At 39.2% G+C, this 25,260-nt stretch overlaps 3 protein-coding genes across 6 annotated transcripts in view; 2 read left to right on the top strand and 1 right to left on the bottom strand.

Annotated features, from left to right (window-relative positions):
* The first annotated feature begins 1,272 nt into the window (after positions 1-1,272).
* On the top strand, positions 1,273-13,838 carry GPRC6A (G protein-coupled receptor class C group 6 member A). Its single transcript, XM_052689294.1, has 6 exons — positions 1,273-1,595; positions 3,301-3,604; positions 4,942-5,769; positions 8,590-8,802; positions 10,178-10,301; positions 11,314-13,838. The coding sequence occupies exons 1-6, from the start codon at positions 1,402-1,404 to the stop codon at positions 12,432-12,434; spliced, it is 2,784 nt and encodes a 927-aa protein (XP_052545254.1). The 5' UTR covers positions 1,273-1,401; the 3' UTR covers positions 12,435-13,838.
* Positions 13,839-16,200: 2,362 nt separating this feature from the next.
* FAM162B (family with sequence similarity 162 member B) lies at positions 16,201-23,179 on the top strand. Its single transcript, XM_052675805.1, has 4 exons — positions 16,201-16,473; positions 16,901-17,012; positions 19,070-19,178; positions 19,373-23,179. The coding sequence occupies exons 1-4, from the start codon at positions 16,350-16,352 to the stop codon at positions 19,469-19,471; spliced, it is 444 nt and encodes a 147-aa protein (XP_052531765.1). The 5' UTR covers positions 16,201-16,349; the 3' UTR covers positions 19,472-23,179.
* KPNA5 (karyopherin subunit alpha 5) overlaps positions 21,201-25,260 on the bottom strand; it is a 21,951-nt gene continuing 17,891 nt past the window's right edge. For all 4 annotated transcript variants that reach the window (XM_052674829.1, XM_052675008.1, XM_052674921.1 and 1 more), the window contains one exon: positions 21,201-23,911. In XM_052674829.1, coding sequence (XP_052530789.1) covers positions 23,724-23,911 — 188 coding nt within the window. In that variant the 3' untranslated portion in view covers positions 21,201-23,723. The remainder of the gene's footprint in view (positions 23,912-25,260) is intronic.

Raw genomic sequence — 25,260 nt, 5'->3', positions numbered from 1 at the left:
TTTTATAAATAACAAGAAATTGGGAACCAATTATATGTGATGTTTATTTTGTCAACTTCCACTTTCCAGAGAAAACAAGTAAGGTTTTTTTTCTAGGTAAAATCCTCTTCTACATAAATTCATAGCTTTTAAAGTATTGGCCAGAGGAAAGTTTATTTCGTGCTTCTAATAAAAAATACTAATACATTTCAAACTTTGACTTATTGACATTTTATTTTCATTGTATGCTTAAAATAGTACTTAGTGTTAACTCCTTAAGTAGTATATTTTATACTAGAGGCACATGGCTGAAGATTTCTTGTGACTTCCTCAACAAAATGACTACCTCCAATCCCAAACTTTAACAGCATAAGGTGTCATTTGTCAGAAGGTTTAGAAGGTATGTGCAAAGTCATGGAAAATCAAACACCTGGGTAGCTGGAATTAGGCTTGAGGGAGCATTACTTGGGTGGAAAGAAGTAGGTACGTGTATATTTGCAGGTGGATAACTCAGGGTCAGGTTCTAACTATGTTTATGCTGCTATAAATCAAGAGGAATACCTTCAGAATAAATTAAATTTTTACAAGTCAGCACAAAGCAGAATAAACTGGTATCCTAACCTGCCCGTAAATGCATTTCATTAGATACATTAAAGAAAATGTAGACAGCTGTTTACTGTATACCGTGAACTACCAGTGAGATTACCACAGAGAAAGAGAGACAAGGCTCTGTATTATAAAAAAGAAGCTGCTGAATGGTGATTTAATGGATGATTAGCTTTTGCATTTGTGGTTAATATCTCTGTTGCAAATGGATACTCTATCTATAAAGAGTAAGTGGGAAAAAAAAAGGCAAAATATAATAATCCAGACTTACTTTTTGATCTTGTTGATTTTTTACTTTTGTTTATTGCTTTCTTTTGTTTTTCTCTGTCTTCTATAAAGACCACTGTAGCAACACAGCCTTTTTTTCTGTACTCTTTGGATCAGACTCTTAAAGTAACATCACTACCATATTACATGATATCTCTCCACCCAGCAATCAGCTGGAAAGTACCAAGACAAGCCCAAACTTATACAAAAATATTTGCCAAGTGTTTCAGATTAAGAATAATAATTTTTGAATACAATAGAACAGATTTATGTCCAGCACTTCCTTTTATATTTATATTTCTTTTTCCTTCCCTCTCACTCCCCTGCACTCTCACGTTTTATGTGACAACGTTGCTTTGGAGTTCTAATAAGTTCTAATAAGGTAACCTGAGTCAGTGAAGCAAATACGAGCAACTTATGAGGTGTGACTAACTTTGGAGCTCAGCCTTTTTTCCCTTACTGCTGTTTATAGATGACATAGGAACACTTGCTGGCACTGCAGCTGGCCTAATGGACTTAAAGCTGGGAGTGAGCAGGTGAAGCAGAAGCATGGCATTATTTAGCTTAGTGCTGATTCCATTTGTGATCAGCTCTGATGTTGCTTCTGCTTGCCAGAATACAGATGACTTTGTGGGTGCCAGTTCTCCAGGAGACATTATTATAGGAGGTTTGTTTGCAGTTCACAGTGAAATGCTGCATCCAGAAGAGCATCCTATCAAGCCAGTAATTCAGAACTGTGCTGGGTGAGTAACACGGCAAATTTCACTTATAACAACTAAGAGATCACTGAAATCAGGCAAATCAAACAGTGTTGTGATCAACAAAATCTGTTTCTCTTGCATTTCTCAGTTTTTTAGAAGACTTTGGACATCACATAAATTGCTTATAATATAACAAAGAATGACAAGGAATCACAGAGTTGTCATAGAAAATACTATGGCTGACCAAGGAAGAGAATGGTTATTTGATCCTATTTCAATCTTCATACAGAATCAAATAGCCCTAGAAGTTTGTGTTGAAGAACTATTTAATTGCCATGTTAATACTGTTTTGTTGCTCTGTGACTGAAGGACTCTGCCTTGCAGTTCATTACTTGTAGTGAAGTTGCACCTAAATACTTTGAACACAGACAGTCTGCCCAGTTTTGTCTAAACACATATAGAAGTATGCCCCTCACACCCACGCTGGTAGTCTATTGTACTACTGACTACATTGCAATTGTTATAATCAGTGTAGATACTGTGTTTTCTACTACAACTGTGGCACTGTGTGATGGGATATACAGAACAGACACCATGTCATGTACGCATTCACGTTTATACTGCACATCAAAATATTTATTTTGTTGACTCCATATCCTACTTTTTGTAAATTCAGGAATGTGATATAATATAAATCCATACATGTATTTTCTTTCATTTTAATATAGATACAATTCCGTAAGTTTTATTTTAATGTAGGGAATCCGTATGGGTTTATTTCAAAATGATGTCAAAGTTGGTTGTTTTTTCTGTATTTTATTATTTTTCTTCAGCCATATATTGTATCCACTCCATTTGAAATTTATTTTGGCTTGCAAGGTATGTAAACTTTAGAGACCCTTGCTTAAGAGGAGAGTTGGTTGCATTGCAGGCAGCCTGTATATTCTGATTAAGAAACTATCATATCCATAGAAGATAAGGAGAAAAGCTGTATTAACTTTGTTAGGTTTAGAGAGGATGTTAGGAGCATTTGTGCAACCACAGGAAGACATTAACTTCTGAAGTATTTTCTTCTAGTCCTTTATTTTGTTTCATTCTTTTGGTGAAAACAAATATATTGAAAAACCAAAAAAAAACAAAAATTGCTGGGCTGAATGGGGCAAATTAGAACTGACTCTAACAGACACTTTCTGAAGATTTCCCTTGCAAATTTTCATGTATCACAATAATTGTAACTTTAGTGCCTGTTTTTCAGAAAAGTATTTTTATTCAGGTATTATTGAAGTATTATGTTAATTATGATTATTCTACCATTTAAGTGAGAAAGAAAATAATACAATTTTCTTTTTTTTTTTTTAACAGCATGAATCTGAATCAATGGAGGGTCAGGTTGGGTGTTATTGAAAGGTTCTTCACCAGAGGGTGGTCAGGCACTGGAACAGGCTCCCCAGGGCAGTGGTTAGAGCCCCAAGATGTTAGAGTTCAAGAAGTGTTTGGACAGCACTCCCAGACATAGGATTTGAAATTTGAGTGGTCCTCTGTGGAGCTGGGAGATGGATTTAATGATGCTTGTGGGTCTCTTCCAACTCAAGATACTCTATAAATCTGATTCTATAAAACACGAGCAAATCACACCAAGAATTTCCTTTCAGTAGCTGGCAAAGCTAAAGGATGTGAACAGAATTTGCTTCAGTCTTATTCCAGAAATATCTTTTTTCTAAAATGAAACTTCTGTGTTTTCTGACAGCTTTGAAATTCAAATTTTTCTTCAGACTCTTGCAATGATACATGCTATTGAAATGATCAACAATTCAACATTATTATCTGGAGTTACTCTGGGCTATGAAATCTATGATACCTGTGCAGAAGTTACAAAAGCCATGGCATCTGCTCTGAGGTTCCTGTCCAAATCCAATACTTCTAAGGATATTGTAGAGTTCAAGTGTAACTATTCAGACTATGTACCAAGAATTAAGGCAGTCACCGGAGCCAGCTACTCTGAGGTGTCAATGGCAGTTTCAAGGCTATTGGCTTTGCAACTAATCCCACAGGTAGGTTTGAGGGAATTATTTCATTTGAGACAGAGGATCAAATTTACCATGGCTAGATGTGGATCTGTTTGGAAGGACTGCAAGTCACAGTTGTTCCAAAAAAACAGTTTTGGTCCTGCTGCTCTTCAAGCAGCTATAGAGGAGAAGGAATATGACTACTCCTTCCCCAAACATCCTTCTCTATTTCCAGCTGCTCCAGTACTATTTCTAGTTCTTACAGTCCCATGCTTGCACTTAGGCTGGTGCTTCCATTATTACTTTCACTGTTACAAGAAAAAAAAGTTGTGGTCAAAACCAAAATCATCTTGTGCTGCACACTGATTTTGGTTATTTGACATATATTACCTTTCAGCAAAGTAGCATAAACATGCAAAAAAAATTAAAATATGAGCTAAATGTAACTTTTAATTGAATCTTTTCCCTTTCGTTGGGAGGAAATAACTATGGCCTCCAGCTCCACAATAGGAGCTATATTTGATATATAAATTAAAAGCCACACTTAAAATTACTCAAAAGGCAAATTATAAAACAAATTTACATTGTGACATAGAGATGGAAAAGGTGGCCTAGTAGATTTTTCTCATCTATAGTGTCTGCAATCTGCTGACATTAAGATTTGATATCTTCTACAGATAGGGGGCTCTCATTTTGGAAAGCTTAGATTTGTTAAGAACTGTCAAGCAAGATAAGAAATATTACAGTAGGAAAAACAACAAATTAGATAAAGGTTAAAAAGTAAATACATTTAAATTATATCTTTTTCAGTTATGTTTCTTCTTGCTATTCACTATAGAAAGGCTAAAATTTCTACATAAGAAAAAATATTATATTGTCCTTTAATATTAGATATGCTTTTTTTTTTCTCTGATAGGATTTTCTAACAGACCTTATGACCCCTTTAAAGCACAGTAATTAAATTTTTGAGAGAAAATAAATAAGTGGGTTGACTATACTAACATAGTGCAAAAAAAAAAAAAAATTGCAAAATGTAGGCATACTAGAAATTTTAATAACAGCTCCAATAACATTTGAGTACTTCTAGTGTGTTAAGTATTGTACAGGTTAAATCAAAATCCAACATAACTTTCAGATCCATTTACAATGTTTTAATCTCTGCTTTTAGTAAAGCAATTAGGTGCACAAAGGTGAAAATGAGGGACAGGGTGCTGGGCACAGGCCCATGTTCCAACAGCACGATTAAGAATCTTGCCCTGCTTGACTGCTCTGTGTTTGCCCCCAGTCACAGCAGGGATGGAAAAGCAATAGTGGAAATTTTGGGGCTCTCAGAATCCTTTGGAGGAGACCACTTCCATAACTAAACAGTTGTCTCTTCCTAGGTCAGTCCTGCATCATCAGCTGAAATCCTCAGTGACAAAATCCGTTTTCCTTCTTTCTTGAGGACTATCCCCAGTGATTTCCATCAGACAAGAGCAATGGCCCACCTGATCTGTGAATCTGGGTGGAACTGGATTGGAGTAATAGCCACCGATGATGACAACGGGCGCTTTGCTCTGGAGAGCTTTGGGGTCCAGGCCATGGCAAACAGTGTTTGCATAGCTTTCAAAGAAATGCTGCCTGCCTATCTCTCTGATAACACCTTTCATACAAAAGTTGATTGTGCAATCGAGAAGATTGTCAAGGAAACCAGAGTAAATGTCATTGTAGTCTTTATGAGACAATTCCACGTGCTCAAACTATTTAAGAAGGCAATTGAGAGAAATGTAAAAAAGATTTGGATTGCAAGTGATAACTGGTCAACTGCAGTGAAAATCAGTACAATGCCCAACATCAGAAAGCTGGGAACTGTTGTGGGATTTGGATTTAAAAACAGGGACGTATCCACATTCCAAGACTTTCTGAGAAATATTCATGAAAGGCCCACTGAAAACAACAAGTTTTTACTTGAGTATATTATGCTTTTGTCAGTCTGTGCACACCTGGACAACTACGATTTTCAAATGTGTATTTCAAGCCAATCCCAGTACGACCTGATGCAAATTGTTGAGAACAAACATCAGATCTGGAGAGATGATTTTTTGAGTGCCAACATTGAACCAGGATTTATCCATAGTACTATACTTGCAGTGTATGCCATTGCCCATGCCATAAAAGGGCAATGCAAAGACAGAAACTGCAAGGACCCCTCTGCTTTTGCCCCCTGGGAGGTACGGTGTTAATTCCTTGAGGTCCTGTTCTCTCTATATAACTTCCATCTCACTTTTCCTTTTGCATTCCTGGATTTACATGTTTAGTTCTTTTACTAAATGACTTCTTATTCCTATTTCTGCCTTTCCTTGAAACTGCATGGGACAAGTGAAACCACAGCTCATCTCCCAGAGCAACAGTTGCTAATTAGTTATGAGAACTGGAATCTAGCTTTCTTCCCTGGCTTTGGCCCACACAGGAGCAAAAACTGCTGATGCTAAGCTATGGCTCTATTCTGCTGTAGATTGAGATGTACTACTGCAGTTTATATACTGAGATAACTGGCTGATCCATGGAAATAAGTAGGAGGAATTACTTTCAGAGCAAACTATGTATGTGCAGCCCAGGATAGTTCTCTTCACTTAGTATGGCCTAGGCAAGCCAAAATGTTGGATACCCATGCATATGGATACCTAGCATTTCCCCCTTCATCTTCAAAGAAGGCATCAGCTTGGATGAAGACTCCAGTCTCTAAGCTGCTTCCTGGAACATCTTACTAGCTACTTGAACAGGATAGAACATAAATGTGCAATCAATCTGGTTGACATAGGTGTTCTGCCACTAAATACTAGTCCTGTTTCTGCAGACCGCTTTAATACTCAGCAGTGTGCTCTAGAGAGGTAGAGATGTTACAGAAGAGAACAGCTCCCCACAGAGTTTCAAATCCCCCCCCTCCATCTCTAACTGCTTTCTCCATTTTGTCTGAGCTCAGGTAAATTCCTCTATAATGTAATTTTTCTTGGAAATGAAAATGTAGCAGACCATTCTTGTGTCTGATCATGAGTTACAGGGAAATGACTGGTAGAAAAATGTGACACAATCTTGAAGATGAGTGAGGTACTTGTTATCAGACTTTACAAGGTGGGAAAAGAACAGGAAAAATCAGACAAGTAAACCTGACCTGACCTTTTACCTGAGAACCTGCTCAGGAGTATTCACTTTTACACACTTTTACTCAGAGGATTAAACAAAAGTTCATTTAAAAGTCAAACACCCACTGAAGCTCTCTGACTTGCTCTGACCTCTCATCCTGGGTCAGGGCAGGTCAAACCAAGATAGGGGATTTGAAAAAAGCAGCAGCCACAGGAACAAATTCTTACATGAATTTGTAAAAACAGATGGGACAAATTCAGGATAGTTCTGTGGGATATGCAACTTTATGGGGCTGCATTTACATCACTGCTGAATTAAATCCCAAACCACCCAAATTTAGTGTCCTGTTTAGAAGCTAAGAATTCTTGGAGAAACTCCCAGTGCTGTTTCCATTACACATTTCTTCTAAATTAACTTTAGCCCCTCCAGAAATGGGTATATTTAAAGACAAGGATACAACAAATCCATATCACTCTCCTCAACATACAGAAAAATATCAAAGTCATTTCTATTATATATTTGCAAAAATAAATATAAATTAAATAATGATAGTTACTAATTACTAGATCCTTCTGTTTGAAGCTGAAGATGTCTTCCAAAAGTTTTTGTTATTGTTATTTGTATTTTGTATTTTAGAGAAATTGGAAGAGTGAAGAAGAGGAAGATTAAACAATTAACCTGAGAACACTGAACCAAAAATTCCCTGTTCAGTCCCACAAGACTGTGCAATGTCCAAATCAAATGAAATGTCACTTAGATGCATGTTCTCTTTCACCATGTATTTGCAGACAGGCAGTGAGAATATATAAATTGTGAAGAAGTGATGTTGTATATGAAAAAACTTACAGATGCCACATTTTTTTTACACATATATCTATACCAAACCTTTTAAATAACAGCATATTTTTTAAATGCTATAACTGTCACACAGGAATCCATGTAAGAGTGCTTTTCAAGGGAGATTCAAATTCATCCATTCACTGAATCCTAGGTTTGTTTTTTGTTGTTAATTAACTCCTATTGCCAAAAGTTGTTAGGCTTGCAAAGTAATAAAACCTTTGCTTCAGTTTGCAGCCATGGTAGCTAATGAAAATCTGCTTGCAGTCTCCTCATGAATTGGGATTGTGTTCTGTATGCTTCAACCTGTCCCTTTCTAAATTCACAATGAACCTTTTAAATCTGTGTGTTTTTTTTTCATGTGGGAGCAAGAAATTTCACCCTACTGAACCGAATGGGTTGAAATATTAAGCTAGATAGTTGTCTTATAGAAATGTGCTTGCCATGAAATTTCCTATGAGGCATCAAATATAACCTTGTTATCTATTGCCATTGTGCCATATATCAATTTATCTGAGTAAAATGGCATTTATTATTCATACCATAACTCAGAACCTCACCTTGCAATACACAATATCAGAGCCTCAGCTGAAAATGTTAAATGAGGTATTTCCAGCACTGGGGGAGGTTACACTGGAAGGAGATATTGCCCAGATCCACTTTGTTGACAGTATGGTAACAACAGGAGCATCAATCACAGCCTTTCTTTACAGTAAGGAAAGTTCTAAAAGGCCTTTCTTTTTCCTGCAAGTAAAGCATTTTCTGTCCCGAAATTTCCAAGGCTGGAAATGTAAGTACTAATACACAGGTATCTGCATACATTGCATAAAGTTGAAAAATGATTATCTGCGCTATATAGATTTTTAAGGCCAACAAGGATTCTCAGAATAATGTAAATCTGTGTAGGATGTAGGATTAACAGTTATACAGCTCTCTTTTAAGATGATACCACTTGTAGAAAGCAACATCTCTTTTTTTAATTTGATATTACCATACTAATGTTAAACTATTCAGTGTATCACACTGAAATGACACTGACGTATGCCACTGTTTCCTATATTTATGTTCAGCTCCTTGAAGAACTTAAAAAAGTTACAATCATTGATGATGATAAAGAAATCAAGTTTGACTCCAAAGGCGATATGAGCTCTGGTTATGATGTACTTCTTTGGAAAGAAGTTGATGGCCACATGGAAATCACCACTATGGCAGAATATGACCCAGAAAACGGTTACTTCATCTTTGAGGATGAGGAGAAAAAGAAAGAATTTCTGGATTTAAAGGTAACTTTTATTTTGTTGACCAAACATCTGAAATTTATTTCATATGTGTCCTTCTTCCTCTGGTGTTCGCAACTGAAGTGTGTGTAAAAAATCACTCATTTGCTGTCATATTCTCCTTTCAGAATGATGTATCCTCTCTAGGTAAGATTCAACTACCTTTATGCATTCTGAGATGCACATGAGCCTGTAAGCAGTCTCAGTGATTTGAAATTAAGTTATTTCTCCATAACTCCCCTAAGAGGTTTCCTATAATGTGTAAATCAAATGTGTCCAAAGGATACTATTCCAGAATGCGAAATTGAGTTTTAGAAAATGACTACTTATATATGTCTCCTGCCTTGCCACAAGGCAACCATTTATTTTTCACAAAAGGATGCATATCTACTGTTTTACAGTTGGGGAAAAATAAGCCTTGTTGATTATTTACTCCTGTTAGAGCTGGGGTCAGTACAAACACGGGATTATGAGATAGGTGGCACCATCTGGAACCCCAGCACCAGTTCAGAGAGAAGGAGTGGTTGACCCCAGCCAGTTCCAGCTGGATAATGTCACCTGTGCATGGTGAAGGCTTTGGGGATTTGTGCAGCTCTGCCTCAGTGTGGCTCTGTGCTAGCACACCAGAAGAAATGCTGTTTACAAGGTGGGATGAATGTAGTTTCTGTGTAGCCTTAGTTGAAAGAAGATGCTAAGGACAGAAGGTCTCTTTTCTTGTCCATCTTCACGGTGCTGCTCAGAATGGCAACTTGTAAGCCCTAACCTGCAGGGAGAAGAAACAGCAGCATCCCTCAGGACTGTCCCTCCATTTACAAGGCTTACCTTGGAAGAAGGCCCTGAATCCAGCTCTTGAGAGAGGGTCCTGACCACACACACCTTGAGTAGTGCCTGATGACCCAGGGGTGAGCTGCTGTGTTGGTGACATGGGAGAAACACGTCCCATAGAGCCAGAGAATCTGCTCTGCACTCAGAGCTGTTGAGCAGGATGTCAGGACTGCATTTGTGGTGTGGTCCATCTGAAACTCCTCCCAAATGCTTCTGTTCTTTCTTTGGATCTGGATCCCAGTGGTCTAACTTCCAGTTTCAAAGCTGAGACACTTGGATGTAAATTTTAAAGCTACATACAGTCGCACTGATTTAGGGCCAAAAAATAAAATGGTCATGTAAATAGGGCCCCATCCTGTCCCTTCTTGAATGCGTGGAGAAAACGTAAGAAATACAGAGTTCTCTTCAGATTCTGTAACATCATTTTCAGATTGCCTTAAAATATGTTAGATATTAAAAGAGTTTAAATCATAGTAGAATTGAAGGCTTATTTTAACAGTTCGTAGTAATCAGTAATGCCTGATTTTTTTTCCAATTTGTTCTCTGCACACTGCAGAAGGTTCCATCAACATGCTCCCAGCACTGCAGACCAGGACAGATGAAAAAGGTTACAGAAAGTCCACACACGTGCTGCTACGAGTGCGTTTATTGCCCAGAAAACCATTACAGCAATCGAACAGGTAAAGAACTGTGATCCAAATAAAGGTTTATTTAGAGGTCAATACAATTGTTTTGTTCATGAATAATGCACCTTAGCAACCGTGGGTATAACTTTGGAATGACGTTAAAACATTTGTTAATGCTTAGCTTTACAGGTTAAAAAAAGAGAAGAGCAGTATGCAGCATATAAGATGAGGTTTCCATGCTTTTTAGAATATGAAACTTTAAAAAATTAGACTTTGTAGCTGAATATTGTTAGCTGTGTTTGGATGAAAAGTATGGCTGATGTTTCAGTGACACATCTCATGACAATAGAGCCTTGCTTCTGTGTCTTTCTGCAACACAGAAAGTCCAATGCAAGTACAAGGGTTATTTATTTTCTTGCTGGCATACTTTTTATCTTAAGTAGGAGAACTATGATGTTTTATATGAGAGTGTAGTAGTATTACTATCAAATCTGATGCTTACTCTGGTTCATTTTCAGTTTGAGTAAGGTTTATGAGAGGAAGAAATTAAATACGGAGAAGAGAGATAGAATTAAGAAAATTGGGGTACAATGTACTTCTAAAGTCTTGATAGTTAGAAAACAAAGAAATTGCATGCTATCTCTTTTATTATTAAAAAGCTGTGACATTTCTCCATAGCAGATAACAGGAATTTCACAGGAAAAGTAACCTTTGAATGTGGAATCTACATCACTGTGTGTTCTTGCTGTTGCATTTCAAAAGATTTCTGAACAAAGAAAGATTTTTTTCTTGTTGAACTAGGTAAATGAAAAAGCTGCAGTTCCACTCTCTGTAGGGCAATTCGTTCAAATTCAGGCCACCATCGTGCTGCCAGGGAAGGTTTACCAAGCTCTATGCCTGTGGTGTGTCCATGGCAAGGGGTACTCCAGGTAGCTGCATACCTGGCCCACACCTCACTTTTTGCCCCATATCCCTTCTCACCTTCTTGTATCACAAGGCTTTACCACTCACTTGGTAGTTTATTTGCTTTGGGTTCCTGAGTTACCTTCATTTTTTCTGTTTTCAGATATGGATTATTGCTACCGGTGCCACAACAAAACCTACTGGGCACCGGTGAACAGCACTACATGCTACAGAAAAACAATCCACTTCCTCGACTGGTCAGACTGGTTTGCTATTTTCCTGCTCCTCCTCTCTGCCTTCGGGGTTGTGCTCATTTTTTCCATCAGTGCAATATTCACTAAAAACTTGAGCACACCAGTTGTAAAGGCATCCGGAGGTTTAACTGTCTGCTATATTATCCTCCTCAGCCACTTCTTCATTTTTTTAAGCACTGTGTTCTTCATAGGTGAACCCACAGAGTTCAAATGTAGAACTCGCCAAGCCCTCTTCGGCATAAGTTTTGCACTCTGCATTTCATGTATTTTAATAAAATCACTAAAAATTTTACTAGCCTTTAGCTTCGATCCCAAGCTGCAGAATTTCTTGAAATGTGCCTATAAGCCTATAACCATTGTATTCATCTGCACTGGGATTCAGGTTATCATTTGCACCTTCTGGCTAATATTTAGGACGCCTTTTGTAAAGCAAAATTTCTCTATTCCGAGAACCATCATTCTGGAGTGCAACGAGGGCTCTGTTGTGGCTTTTGGGATTATGCTGGGTTACATAGCTGCTCTAGCCTTCATCTGCTTCATATGTGCCTTTAAAGGCAGGAAGTTACCAGAGAACTACAACGAAGCTAAGTTCATAACATTTGGCATGCTAATTTACTTTATAGCATGGATTGTATTTATCCCTGTCTATGTAACTACGTTTGGCAAATACCTACCAGCGGTGGAGATCATTGTTATATTAATATCCAATTATGGGATTCTCTGTTGCACTTTCTTTCCTAAGTGCTATATCATAATTTACAAGCAAGAAACAAATACAAAGTCTGCCTTCCTCAAGATGATTTACACGTACTCTTCCAAGAGTGTGGGCAGCATTGCTGTCAGCCAGATTTCCTTGGACTCGAAGTCTTCCAGCTCTCGAATCACTGCATCAGACTCATGTAATGCTGAGAAAAGCTCTGTGAATGGAAACTGCCATATTCAAGTGCCTGGGCAGACACCAGTCAAAGAGAAAGTTGCTTCTAAAAGTGCAGCAAGGACTCTGTCCAGGAAAAGGCTGTCCAGCATATGACTGGGCATTGCTGAAGTACTAGAAGAAGAAAAGCCATTCTCCTTCAGATCTCTCTCTTTTTGGTACACCCAAGGAAAGCACACCATGCAAACCATACTCTGATGGTTATTCATTGCTAGGTTTGAAAGGCTTTCCTTGGAACCCCAGCTATTGTGAGGACCTCCAGCATCTCTCCCCTGTCTCCCTCCCCATCCCCAACCCATTCATACAAACCACCAGAGCCAGGACCTCAATGCTCTCAGCCAAACACAAGTGTCAGCAAGGCCTTACTTCTCACAGACAAGCAGGCAGGAATGCATGGACTCACACAGTTTTTCTAATGTCTTTTCTACCCAATTGCTTAAGGAGCTGCTCTTCTCACCTGGATCTGTTTCACAGGTCAAACAGAGCCCCCTCCTAGTCTTTGTTTGCCAGGATAAACAAGCCCAGTCCTTTTGTCCCCACTTTTAAGATAGGCTTTTTATTCTCCTGAACATCCAAAAGCAACTTTTTCAGCCAGATTGAGTGAATCCTTTGTTGGTTTTAAATTCCTTGCCCAAAATTGTGTGCCTTATTCCATATGGGTGCTGCGGCAACATCTAAAGTTCCTTGTATTTACTAAAGAGATAATGAATTGAAGAAAGGGCTGTGTAAAAATAGAAGGATTTACCCAGACTGCTGCAGTTGTTTGTAGTGTTTGTAGGCTCTCTTACTTTTTTTCTGTACTCAGAAATACACTGGTTTGCCTGCCTCACACACTTTCTCTAACTCATGTGGAGAGATGACCCATTACACTTGTCCCCAGATATCCTCTTTTTTGAAGGAACGAAATTTCCTTCCTTCCACTATATGCAACATCAAAGCTTACAAGCATAAATTGATTCCCTTCATTAGCATAAATAATGTAATAATCAGAATCAGCATGAATGCACCCTGTGAATTTTAGCTTAATTGACACTTGTTCAAAAAGTCTAACTTTTACAAGAACATGGCATTACACCACTCCAGTGCATTAAAATCACACCAGAATGAGCTGCTCTGGAAGTCTCTGCAACTCCGTGAATATGGCTACACAGGATCTTCTGTGCAAGATGCACTCTCCAGGAAGGAGGACTGTCAGCTGGGACAGCCACATTGCATCTCCCAGTCAAGGACGGCCAAGTCTTGTGCTGGGCAGGGCACAGCTTTCCTATGGAGCTGTCTCACAGCTGGGGTGGAGGAGAACATCTTCAGACACTGAGCAGCAGAAGGCTTTCGAAGAACATTTCTATGTGTTCATGAGGCCCCTGGCGTGGACCAGAGAAACCCTGCTTTGCAACATTAACTGCAAAAAGATGCTTACCTCTTCAGTTTGGTCCATGCTTCTGTTTAGATGTGGAATGATGGTACACTGTTGCAGGCCAAAATAAAGCTTGGCAGACTTGTTGTAGCATGTTGTGTTATTGTTATATGCAATAGATCTATTTTTCAGCGTTTCTATTTATATGCCGCAACCCACATCTGCATGATTTTCCTACTCAGATTTGTTTAAAATGTCTACAGATCAAATTTCAGCAATGGACACAATTTCTGAAATCACTGTGATGCAGACTTACATAAGTCATGCAAATCTGGGAAGATAGTTTTAAAGTAGTATGAATGGCAGGGTGTTATTTATATATAGATTTGAGCAATTATGTACTTTCTGCAGCCGACTGGAAATGCTGCAGGCTTATGCACGTACATTTGTACAATAACTGCTGTTTGTGCTTCAGTGGTTGTGAGTACTGTTCAGAACACAAACCTACGTGCAGTGAGGTTTGGCTGCTCCTACAGTTTGGCTGCCAACGCAGCAAAAAGAGGAACACAAAGCTTTCATCACATGGTGAGTTCCAAAAAGCTAATTTGGCTAATAGTTTGTACATGTATTTACTGTTTTCAAAAGCAGTGAGCATATCATTTATTGAACACTGGGGTGATTAAAGTCATGTCCTTGTTAAAAACTGAATTGGCTTGCTTCATTTCCTCATCTGCAGGCTGGTTTGGCCTCGAGAAGCAGTAGCAGAGTCCCCTTTCGCTGCTCCCACCCGCCAGAAGCCGGGGCGCCGAGTGCGGTCAGGCGGTCCCCCCTACGGGACAGGGAGGGAAGTGCCTCCAGAGGGCGGTGGCAGCAGTATGAGCGTCCCGCAGCGCCTATCCGTAATGAAAGGGATCGCATAAGGCAGAAATTCAGGGGAAGAGCATGAAAAAGCTAATACATCCCATCCTCCTAGGAACCTCTCAACTACATGCACACCTCTGGTCCACTTCTCCAGAGCCATCAAGTCCCCTTTGTCCATGACTTCCATGAGCTCTCTGTCTCTCCAGCAACTCACAACTTCTGTGCAGAGCATAATCAGCCAGACCCGGGAGAGGTGATGCAATAGGTTTTTGGCAGAAAATGCTCATAAAATTAAGTAAAACAAAATGAAATAGACAAAAAGATTCCAATCTCTGCTGCATGTCCTTAAACATCTGAGTAGAAGTGAGTGCAGGGACAAAAGGGATGATTCTTCTTTCCAGACCAGGGCATGCTCTGCCTTCTTCCTTTGGAAAGACACCACCACAAATTGCCACAATGCTAGTGTGTGTATGTGTCCATCTTCAAGTTTTTTTTTTTATCTCTGAAAGTGTCAGAGAGGACACATGCTCCCCAAACACTGATGTTCAGGGAAGTCAAGAAAACAGAAATGATGTTTGTTAGAGAAGAGTGTGAAGCTGCACTATTCGCCCTTTGGGGTTGTATGTCATTCATTGCAATAATGCTGAATAATGGACACTGAAGCTCTTGGTCACTTCTTTTGGTGCTTTTTCATCTCCCTAGAGACATCATGTAAAGGGGCAGAGCTGTTCTGTGCACGTGCAGATGTGCATGTTCTTCCTCCCTACAACTGTTAAGAGACATGAGAAAGCCAGTGCCTGGCTTTTGCACAGGTCTAAGATAAACTTGGTTTGTTTAAATAAGTCCCATCTGCAGGAAATTTTATTCCAGTATAGAATGTGGGAAGTTGGTTTTCATTTTCATGACAGTTTGCTGTCAGAAAGAGCTGCCTAACTCAGGCTGTGCTGCTGAGAACAGGGAATAAAGTTTTGTCTACAAATGATTCACGAATTCTGCCTCACACTCTCCCACTGAGCACAGACCTGTATGCTGCCACCTCACAATGCAGCCCTGATGAACAGGGCCCCATCCGTTCTGCTAGCACACCTTTGGAGTCTTTATGGCGTTCATTGTGATAACAGAAAACAATAAATTTTGGGGTTCTGACATTGGCTGGATCACAGAATCATAGAATCACAAAATGCCTTGAGTTGAAAGGGACTCATAAGGATCATAAAATCCAGCTCCTGGCTCCACACAGGACCACCCAAAAACCAGACCATAAGTATGAGAGTGCTGTCCAAATGCTTCTTAAACTCTGGCATCTTAGGGCTGTGACCACTGCCCTGAGGAGCCTGTGCCAGTGCCCTGACCACCCTCTGGTGAAGAATCTTTTCTGGATAACCAACCTGACCTTGCCTGTCATGACTGGGAGATGTAACATCACCTGCTGATCCATGCACTGGGAGTGCTCCAGCTGAGACACGGTAGGCTATCTTGCACAGCACTGCCACAGGCTGCTTGCTAAATACATATTCCATACCGCTTTCCAGACTTCCTTTTAATGGTTGTTTGTTGTTGTTATTTGTTTTCCCCAAAGGATATTTTGGTACTGTGTGAGCTTGGACCGCCCCGAGTGTTTCTCTCATCAGTCCCATATGACTGCTTTAAGGTGGGCGGGTGAAGTGGAGGCAGGCAGCTCCTCTCAGCCCCTCAGAGCTGAGCAGGGCAGAGCAGAGCAGAGCAGAACAGAGCAGAGCAGAGCAGGGCAGAGCAGAGCGAGGGACCCGGCGGTGCGGTGCTGCCCGGCCGTACCCATGCTGCCACTGCCGCTGCGCCTCTTTCCCGGGAGGCTGAGAGGTGCCCCGTTGCTCCGCCCGGCCTCACTAAGCGGAGCCGCCGCCGGCGACGGGCCCGGGCGGGGCCCAGGAGACCCCCGAGGTAAGGACAGGGCTAGGCTGGGGATTGAGGGCTCCCCACGGTCACCCTGGCTTCGTTATTTTGCCTTCTGGCTTAAACGCCCAAGTGTGAGTCTGTAGGTAGAGGGATGTTTGAACGAGAGCCACAAGGATGCTCCCCAAGGGAAGTGGTCCAAGGGCTGTGCAGAGGGAGAAGCACCTCCATCCCTCTATCCCTGGAGAAGCTCAAGGCCAGGTTGGATGGGGCCATGGGCAGCCTGAGCTGGTGGGGCAACTCTGCTCTCAACAAGGGTATGAACCCGGATGGGCTTTAGGGTCCCTTCCAACACAAATATATTCTGTGGTATGATTCCTCCTCTGGCTACTAGAGCACTAAGAGGGATTTGCTCTTTCCACTCATTACTGCCACTCATCATGGCCTGATGGGGTGTTTCCTTCCAATCCTTCAGCTGAACAGGCACACAAGGTGGTTGCAAGCTACAAACCTTCAAAGTTTGACAAAAAAATCCTCCTGTGGACCGGTCGCTTCAAAACGGAAGAAGAAATTCCTCTGAGGATCCCGTAAGTTTATTCCAAGGGTGGCACTGGGTTGAAGGGCAGAGGGTGCCCAGCAGAGCACTGCTGAGCTCAAACTGGGAAGAACTTTTGGCACTGAGAGCTTTGAAATGAACTAGCAGGAAGAAAACTCTCCTGTGTTGCTGACAAGTTAGAAAAAATGTTCCCTACTGGAGTCCCCAGATGCTGTAATTAAGAATTGGACTCTTGCCTTGGTCTCTGCATGTTGTTGGTATACATCCACACTGCCTTGTTTGTTTATTCCTGATGTGTAATCAGAGAAGGATGTTATCACAAACTGCGTGTTCTATTTATTGCTCCCATAAACAGCTCTAAGGGAGCTGAGAGCCGCTAAATGATTGCATCAGCCAAACTGTAATTTATTATAGCTTAAAGAAGAATATGAGGAAAAAAAAATAGATACAGAGGTCGTGAGAAAAAAATCCCCAAAGGCAAATCCTAGGACAGTTGAATACTTGATGCAGCCTCAGCCTCTGGTTGACCCCTGCTCACCTCAACTTGCTCTAAGTTGCTTTTCCCAAGGTCTCCAGGACCACTTTGTGCCATTGCAGCACACAGAACTGTATGAACCACTGAGGGTGTCCCCCAGCCTTTCCTTCACCTGTTTGTTCCCAGCAGTGTTGCTGCTGCATCTGGGGCTGAGCAGCAGCTTTACCCGAGTGTCCAACTGCTCTTACTCAGTGCTTATCCCACTGCCTTTTCTTACAGGAAGGTCCAGGCAGGTCTCAGAAGCATTATTTGCACTACTGAAGTCATTGAAAGGTGTTTGTAAAGGTACTCTGCTAATCCCTGCACATGTGCACAGTAAGCACTTGGACAGACTTTCTACCTTCTGTGTGAGCAACACATTTCTAGGAGTCACCACAACATTCTAAAATAAGTTAGTTTTAAGATGTTCAAGTTGAACTGTATCAGTTTTCAGTGTTAATAAAGCACTGCAAGAAACTGTTTGCTATCTGTGAACAAAATGTGCCTGCTGAAGATGTGTGGTAAGATGAGGGTCAAACCTGCAGCCCTCACTCAAAATGTTTATATCAATGACAGCAAACAGCTGTTACTGCCTTCGGCAGAGGCTTAGCCAGGACCTTGATGAGGGATAGAGTAACAGAGTCCTTAATGTGCAATTAGAGGAGATAATAAGGTTTGTTCTCCTTAAAGCAGGGACAGAAAGCTAGGAGAAAGTGAAAACCTGCTTCTGAAGAATTTCAATTAGTGCACTGAGAAATATAATTAGGTTTATAAGCCAGACCAATAACACTTAGAGCTTTGCTTTTGTTCTTACAAATGGCTTCTGGATTAATGGCTTTAGGTGGCAGTCTGTTGTGCGGTTTGTTTTAAAGATGTTGTGCTTACATTGTAATGTGAAAGGGGTTTCTTGTAAGCATTGCATTGCCAGCCATTAGCCAGGAACCTGCCCTGCATCCGGGTGCGGGCGCTGTAAGCACTGGGGGAAGTACAGCAGAGCTGCCTGTAATTCGTCCTTTTCATTGTGTTAAACCTTTGAGAAACATGTATATATATGTATATATATATATATATATATGCATATTTGATGTAATTAAAACCAATTTAAGAAAATAAAGGAAAATAGCACACATTCAGTACTATAACAAATATCGTAGAAACAGTGCTTGCCAAGTGCCACGTCTGGCTCAGGGAATGACTTCACCGAAATTTCTGGATGCTTGCAGTAATGGGGAGGTTTCCCTTATTCCTGGTTCTCATAAATCCCCCTACATCACACTGTGAGCTTCAGGTGCAATTTGTAGCATGTTTACCTCAAGCACTTCAGTGCAAATGTTTTGGTTTTTTTTTTTTTTTTTTTTTTTTCAGATTAGAATATTCCACAATCCTTTAAATGTCATTTTTCTGCTGGAAATGGTTAAGGGTGCACCTGGGTGGTACAAACCCAATCACCACAGCAATAGAAGCTTCTTTCCAGAGTCAATTTATTTCCACTCTGCAGTAGTGATATTACAACTGTGAGAACTTGAGAAATGCTTCCATTTTTTAATGACTTCGTTCCAAAACTTTAATTGCAGGCCAGAGATGCTAGACAGGGCAAGGAACAAAGCCCGTGTTAAAGCTTGTTACATCATGATCGGCCTTTCAATTGTTGCCTGTTTTGCAGTGATTGCTTCAGCAAAAAAGGTGAGCATACTGCTGGCTAGCTTCTGTGTAGCATACCTCAAAGTGGTGGCATTCTGTGAGAACTTAGGGTAACAGTGCTCCCATTGCTTTGAAACAAAAGCATTAAGTTGGTGGTTAATCCCGAGACCAGGCCCATTTCTCCATGCCAATGGTGACTCACAACACTACTCTCAAGAAGGGCTTTCCTTCCGCAGGCTGCAGCACGGCACGAATCCCTGACAAGCTGGAATTTGGCAAAGAAGGAGAAGTGGAGGAAAGAGGCCGCACTGGCAGCGGAGTCAAAGCCAAAGTAACTTTGTGAGATGCTTCGTGTCCTTGCAGGAGCAAAGTTAACAGTCAAGAGAGGTTAGTGAATTTCACCACCAAATGGACAACTTTAGCATTGCACAAACAGAAACTAACAGCAGCGATTCTGAGATCACACAAACTGAGGCTTTTGTTGAAGATAGCACACACACTTGCACCTGATTAAAACCAGAGTGCGTTGCACATGATTAAAACCAATAATCGCAAAGAAGATGAGGTAGATGCCTAAGAATGAAAAGTAAAGGGCTTGCCAAGTGCCCACAATCTGCCCTAAAACCTTTCTTTCAGGCTTGACATTGAGTTCTACTAAAAAGATCAGAGTTCCTTACTGGAAAACCTAGTTGCATTTTCTTAGTGAAAGGTTAAGTACAGCAAAGACCAAACAGTACTGAAGTAACAATACTGAAACTGCAAAAATAAGGGGACAAACAATGAATTTTTGTAGTGCTAAGCATGTAACAAACTAATTGGCAAGAACGCTTCAAAATTTTACATACTCAGAGAAGGCTTGGGGAAGGAAGGCAAGGGAAACAAATTGATGATTACCAAATTCTCTAGTCCTTAAAGACTTCACTAAGAATTTCCCAAACGAGTGGTCAGTTCTACATGTGACCATCACACAACTGTACGTTTGGTCAGATGTTTAAAAATCTATTTAAAAACAAGAGGTGCTCGGCCAAAGTGCACAAACCAGCCTTTCCAAATTCATTTTTCTCAATGTTGTATTCAAAACAGCATTCGTGTTTTCCAGCCTAAGAAGCCACACTCATTAAAACACCAAACACAGCACGCTTCTGCAAAATAGGTTTTTATTGGTTTCTGTATGGTATTTGGAGATTTAACATTCCCTAAAATTGCATACTACTCATACGTGTTTTGTTACAGTAACTGGCCTTTGGCCTGGATTTAAAGATGCACTATTGCTATCTGAAGATAATACAGGTACGTTAAGTCTGTACACGTTATATGAAGATCTTGTGCGGTAACTGAAATTTCTCATTCCAGATTTCAGTGAATTCTTGAGGTCACTGTTGAAATTTTATCAGCTGGCAGACCAATGACAAAAATCCTCAGTTGGACAATTTATTAAGTTTAAACCAACTGAGAACTAGCCACAGAAGAAAGACAATAGTGCATCTTTTTATTTTACTTATTTTTAAGACAGACCTGACAACAGAAACTTTCCAGTTGCCAACTTCTCCTACAACTTATTTCTGGGCCAACATTATTACTATTTTTTGATTGCTGCTAGCAACAGTTTTTAAAGCAAATACTGGAAAATTAAAAAGCTGTATGAACCAGTCCTCAGACAAAAGTGCAACGATGAAAAACTTAGATATGATTCAGTGTGTCAAGAGTAGGGAACTGAAAAATAAATTCCATGCTTTGCATAGTTGCATAGATTAGCTAGCTGGTATCCACATTTAAGCAAAACAAAAGGTGCCCAATACCCAAACTTTCCAAAACTGTATTTTGAAACAGACTTCACAACTGACGAGGCACATCAGTATTCTCATACAAACACCAAAATGCTTTTTTCAGTTGTTTTTTTTTTCCCTTCAGTGGTTCGTCTGTTTAGGCAACATTGTTATGCTCACATCTCTACTGACAGGTGACTACACCAGAGCTGACTGTAAGACATCATCTTTTTATACTGTTCATTACTGTGCTTTTAACCAAATGTGCAAGAAATCCAATGATAAAACAGGAAGGACCATGCTTACAAAGACATATTTTTTTGAACAACGTCAGAGTAAACCAAGTGTTGAGTTCAAATAACTGTTTCATTAGCTAAAGCCCATCACTTTTATCTCCCTTTTAAGCTATTACACTTAAATATATCAGACATGAAATATATTTACCTAAATGCATAAAGTGCAGTCACTAACTGTTCAGACAACATACCCACAAAACTGAAGACATTCTTTCAAAACAAATATAATACTTTGTACGCCCCCTCATTTCATTTTCAAGCCTTCCAATTGAGATTTTTATAGTTCAGATTTTGGTTTAAGTTAGAGACGCTTATAAATGCAGTGTTTGTAAGGTCCTCCAAATAAAAAGCAGGCACAACTGGTTACATAACATTATCAAAACAAGTCTGTTAGAAATAATGGAATACCCTGTTACCTGAATTCTTTATTTCTACACTAGAAGAACATAGAAATTCAGCATTTACTAACAATCGTAGTACATTTCCATGATCACTACCCTGTACTTTGAACAGATGGTGAGAAGGAAGGTCAGCATACGCAAACTGAAAACTGTAAGAGTAAAAAGGGCACAAATACAATCATCTAATATTATATGAAAATTTGGCAGCTGTAACTCAGATTATCACGCTATTCAAAACCATTGTATGCTGTACAAATCTAGGTTTAAAGTGTCATTTGATAAAATATCTCATTATTCAGAGTTCATAAAGTAACAGCACTCCTATATACACATCTCTTACACGTCTAAATTCCAGTACAAAGACTTCAAAAAGAGACTTCATTCCTCCCAATTACATCTTAGTCAAAACTGATCATTAATCTTAAAAAATCCACTTCAAGTCCCACATTCAATTACAATACAATTATATATTGCTGCAACAACAAAGCGAAACATCTTAGAATCCTAACTTGCACGTAAAAAAACTCTAGATATAAAATGGTACTGTAGATGATATCACCTTTAATACGTATTTTTCAGTGCATTAAAATATTGTGCACAGTGCCATGGGATAAGTAATTTCATGTTTGAACTGCAGCTTTTTATGAAGTATGAAATGCTGTCATATGCCAACTCACTTAACCCAGGAGTTTGAAGATAATATATTAATTACAGATAAAAAAAAAAAATAAATCATACTTTAGTTAATCCAAAGTATTAGTTTATCCAAATGAAACATCTACTGATATTCCAGAAACACTGCATATATGCAAGTCCAAGCACAGCACACATTCTTCTGTACTCAAAACTGTTAACGTGAATATTAGAATTCTGTTTCTGTTAGTGTTTAAACAGCAAACACTGTGCACAGCAGAGCCTAAATATTTAGAATACAGTAACTTCTAGTTAGTTTTGGTGTCCACAAACTTAACGTGTATTTACAGTATAACAAATTGTCAATTAGCTGGAAAGGAGTGATTCTCTACTCATTCCTCCTTGCAGTATTTTCATTGTCTTACCAGAAGAGAACTGAGTTAGTTAACTTCAGAATAACTCAAGTGGTGGTAGCATATTTGATCAAAAATGTAACACCTACTTTCTCAACCTTTAAGAAGCTACTGTTACTAGAAAGACTAACACTGCAACGTTTCCCCAGCTGAAGTGCTGTTACTACATTTTGGCAGGAGACAGCTGTAAACCATCTGCTTTGTATTTCCAACTGTACCAATGACCATCTCTGTCATCCATGATTGCAGCATTCTTGTGGTAACTACAGCAACTGCTTCCACAGCAAAGTATTGTATTTGTGGCTGACTTTAAATGCCATTTAGCAGCTTTAATTACAGAGCAAGCACCAAGTGACCAGCAAGCCCTCTGCTGATTCCAATTTGAAAACTTCTGAAACAGTCTCTTCCCACATAATTGTGTAAAAGCTTTTTCAGGTACTCAGTATTATATATTGTGTAATTATCATTATATATATGTATTTATGTCTTTAAATACATTTTATAAATAAATTCCAACAGCATGTGGTAAAGTAAGTAACATGTGGAAGTTTCATAATTTAAATAAATATTTTTCACATTCCAATTCAGCTTCTAACAAGCTCATCTTTATTTCATGCCTTAGTTCTGAAGCAATGTTCAATGCTTCAATACAAGAGGTAGATTTGATAGACTGGGCAAGTCAAGCCTACTGCCAAAAATACAACTGTCAATAACTGTATTGCTGATACGGAGTTCGAGACAACAAGAAAGATTCAGAACTACTGCCTAAAATCCTTTTAAGTCTTAGCTTAGCAGTTCCTGTTAAATCACATGTAATGTTTTAGTTTAGACATGATTACTCACAGTTGTTTTCTGTACATATGAGAATCAAAAAAAAAACAACAAAAAACCAAACAAGTACAGAACAAAGAACAGTTGTATCTAACAAAATACAAAAGTGCATGAGCTGCTTCTTCATCTATTTCTGCAAAACATACTCAAATTTCCCTCTACCTTTGGCCATAAAGAAAAGACTTCAGGAACACAAACAAAAACTCTACAAGTGTATACATTTTCTACTTGTCTTCACTTGAATAGTTCACAACTGAAACCCCTCCATTGGAGCCTCCTGCTGTTGGAAAACAAACTGCTGCTGACTTTCATCCACCTGAGGTGCAATACTGGAATCCTCTTCTTCAACGCCAAAGTAATGCTCTATGAGTTCAAAAGCCTTTTGGTAGATCTCCTGGTTTTCATGTCTCTGAAGAAATTCAATTTTATCAAGTCCTAAGTTCAAAACAAAACATTTTCATAGTCTAGTTTCTTCAGAAGAATTTAAAGGGAAACTGATTCTAAGGATGAAAACTTTCTGGTGGTACTTAGATGAACTGAGATGGTTTGGGGTTGCATTTCTTTTATTTGGTATAACTGATTTGCACATACAATCGTGTGGTTGTGTTTTTTCTTTTTCTTTTTTCCCCCTCCCTTTCTATTCTTTTTGCCTTTTTTTCCCCACACCAAATGCTCCTAATGGATATATTACTGAATTTCTTAACCCACCTATTTTTATGTTTCGTTTTCTGCAACTTCTGCTGTTCAAACTATTTGTCATGCTAAAAGAATATAAATTAATCTAGGGAGGAAGTGTTTATTGTACCCACATAGAATTTGTATACACAGAAAGCAAGTAAGTATGCAGTCACGACAGCATAAAACTGCTTGCCACAGCCATTTCCAATACCCTCATTCCTTTTCTTTCACTTTCACAGTCTTCAAAAACACTAAATACTATCATCACATCTATCAGCTTAGTATCACTTTTTTTCAAATTTCCTCTGTAATTTGATGATGCTTTATTTCCAAAGGCTTATCACAAGCAAGCTGGAGGAAATAACCTGCTGTCAGAGTACCTGGACATCAGGTAGATGAAGACTCAGAACTCATTTTTAGCTGTTTAAGATGTTTCAGTTTCAATTTACATCAAATTAGGAAGGGCTAAAAAGAAATTCTTCTGGTTACGATAGAGGCTGGAGAAATAAGTGTGATGCCATCAGCTAATTCCCCTACTCAGCTCCAATAGTCTACTCAACTAGCAAATTTATTGTCTAGGTTCTCTATGTGTAAGTGAAATTTAGAACAGACTTTGGACAAGATTTGGACCAGAATAAATTTCATTAAGCCAAATAAATACTTTTATTCCTCTTATATCTTAGGCTACAAAGAAGGTCCTGCAGGTTGCAGATTTTAGAAATGCAGCTCCTAAACAGAGAATTCAGATTTAGTGCCTACTTGGAAGAAAAGTTAGTACTATCCAGTCAGATATAATACAGCCATCCAGAACTGTTATGACCAGTTGATGAAACACAAACATCTGCCATTTTTATGCTGTCAGAAATTACAAAAAGATAAGCCTCCATAAATAATGCTGAACTCATTATGATAACAAAATCGATGTTTAAATTTAAAGTCAGAAGTACCTAGCCATGAAATTCAACAAATGTAATTTTAATTTTGATAGTTTAAACTGCTTTTGAAATACAGTTTAATTCCACAAATCTTAAAAGAAACAGAACAAAATACTTCCACGTATACTCATAAACTTCATAAGAATTCTTGCAATTACTGATATTTACTAT

This window comes from Tympanuchus pallidicinctus, unplaced genomic scaffold (assembly GCF_026119805.1).
Source record: "Tympanuchus pallidicinctus isolate F22 unplaced genomic scaffold, pur_lepc_1.0 scaffold1, whole genome shotgun sequence".
Classification (NCBI taxonomy): Eukaryota; Metazoa; Chordata; class Aves; order Galliformes; family Phasianidae; genus Tympanuchus; species Tympanuchus pallidicinctus.
This window is presented reverse-complemented; position numbering and strand designations above follow the sequence as displayed.

Bases quoted from the DNA above. Each gene is read 5' to 3' on its own strand.
- GPRC6A (XM_052689294.1), top strand. From the start codon at position 1,402: ATGGCATTATTTAGCTTAGTGCTGATTCCATTTGTGATCAGCTCTGAT. The intron at 5,770-8,589 runs GTACGGTGTTAA...ATTTATGTTCAG, and splicing joins CTGCTTTTGCCCCCTGGGAG to CTCCTTGAAGAACTTAAAAA. The intron at 8,803-10,177 runs GTAACTTTTATT...TGCACACTGCAG, and splicing joins AAGAATTTCTGGATTTAAAG to AAGGTTCCATCAACATGCTC.
- FAM162B (XM_052675805.1), top strand. From the start codon at position 16,350: ATGCTGCCACTGCCGCTGCGCCTCTTTCCCGGGAGGCTGAGAGGTGCC. The intron at 17,013-19,069 runs GTAAGTTTATTC...CTTTAATTGCAG, and splicing joins GAAATTCCTCTGAGGATCCC to GCCAGAGATGCTAGACAGGG. The intron at 19,179-19,372 runs GTGAGCATACTG...TTCCTTCCGCAG, and splicing joins TGATTGCTTCAGCAAAAAAG to GCTGCAGCACGGCACGAATC.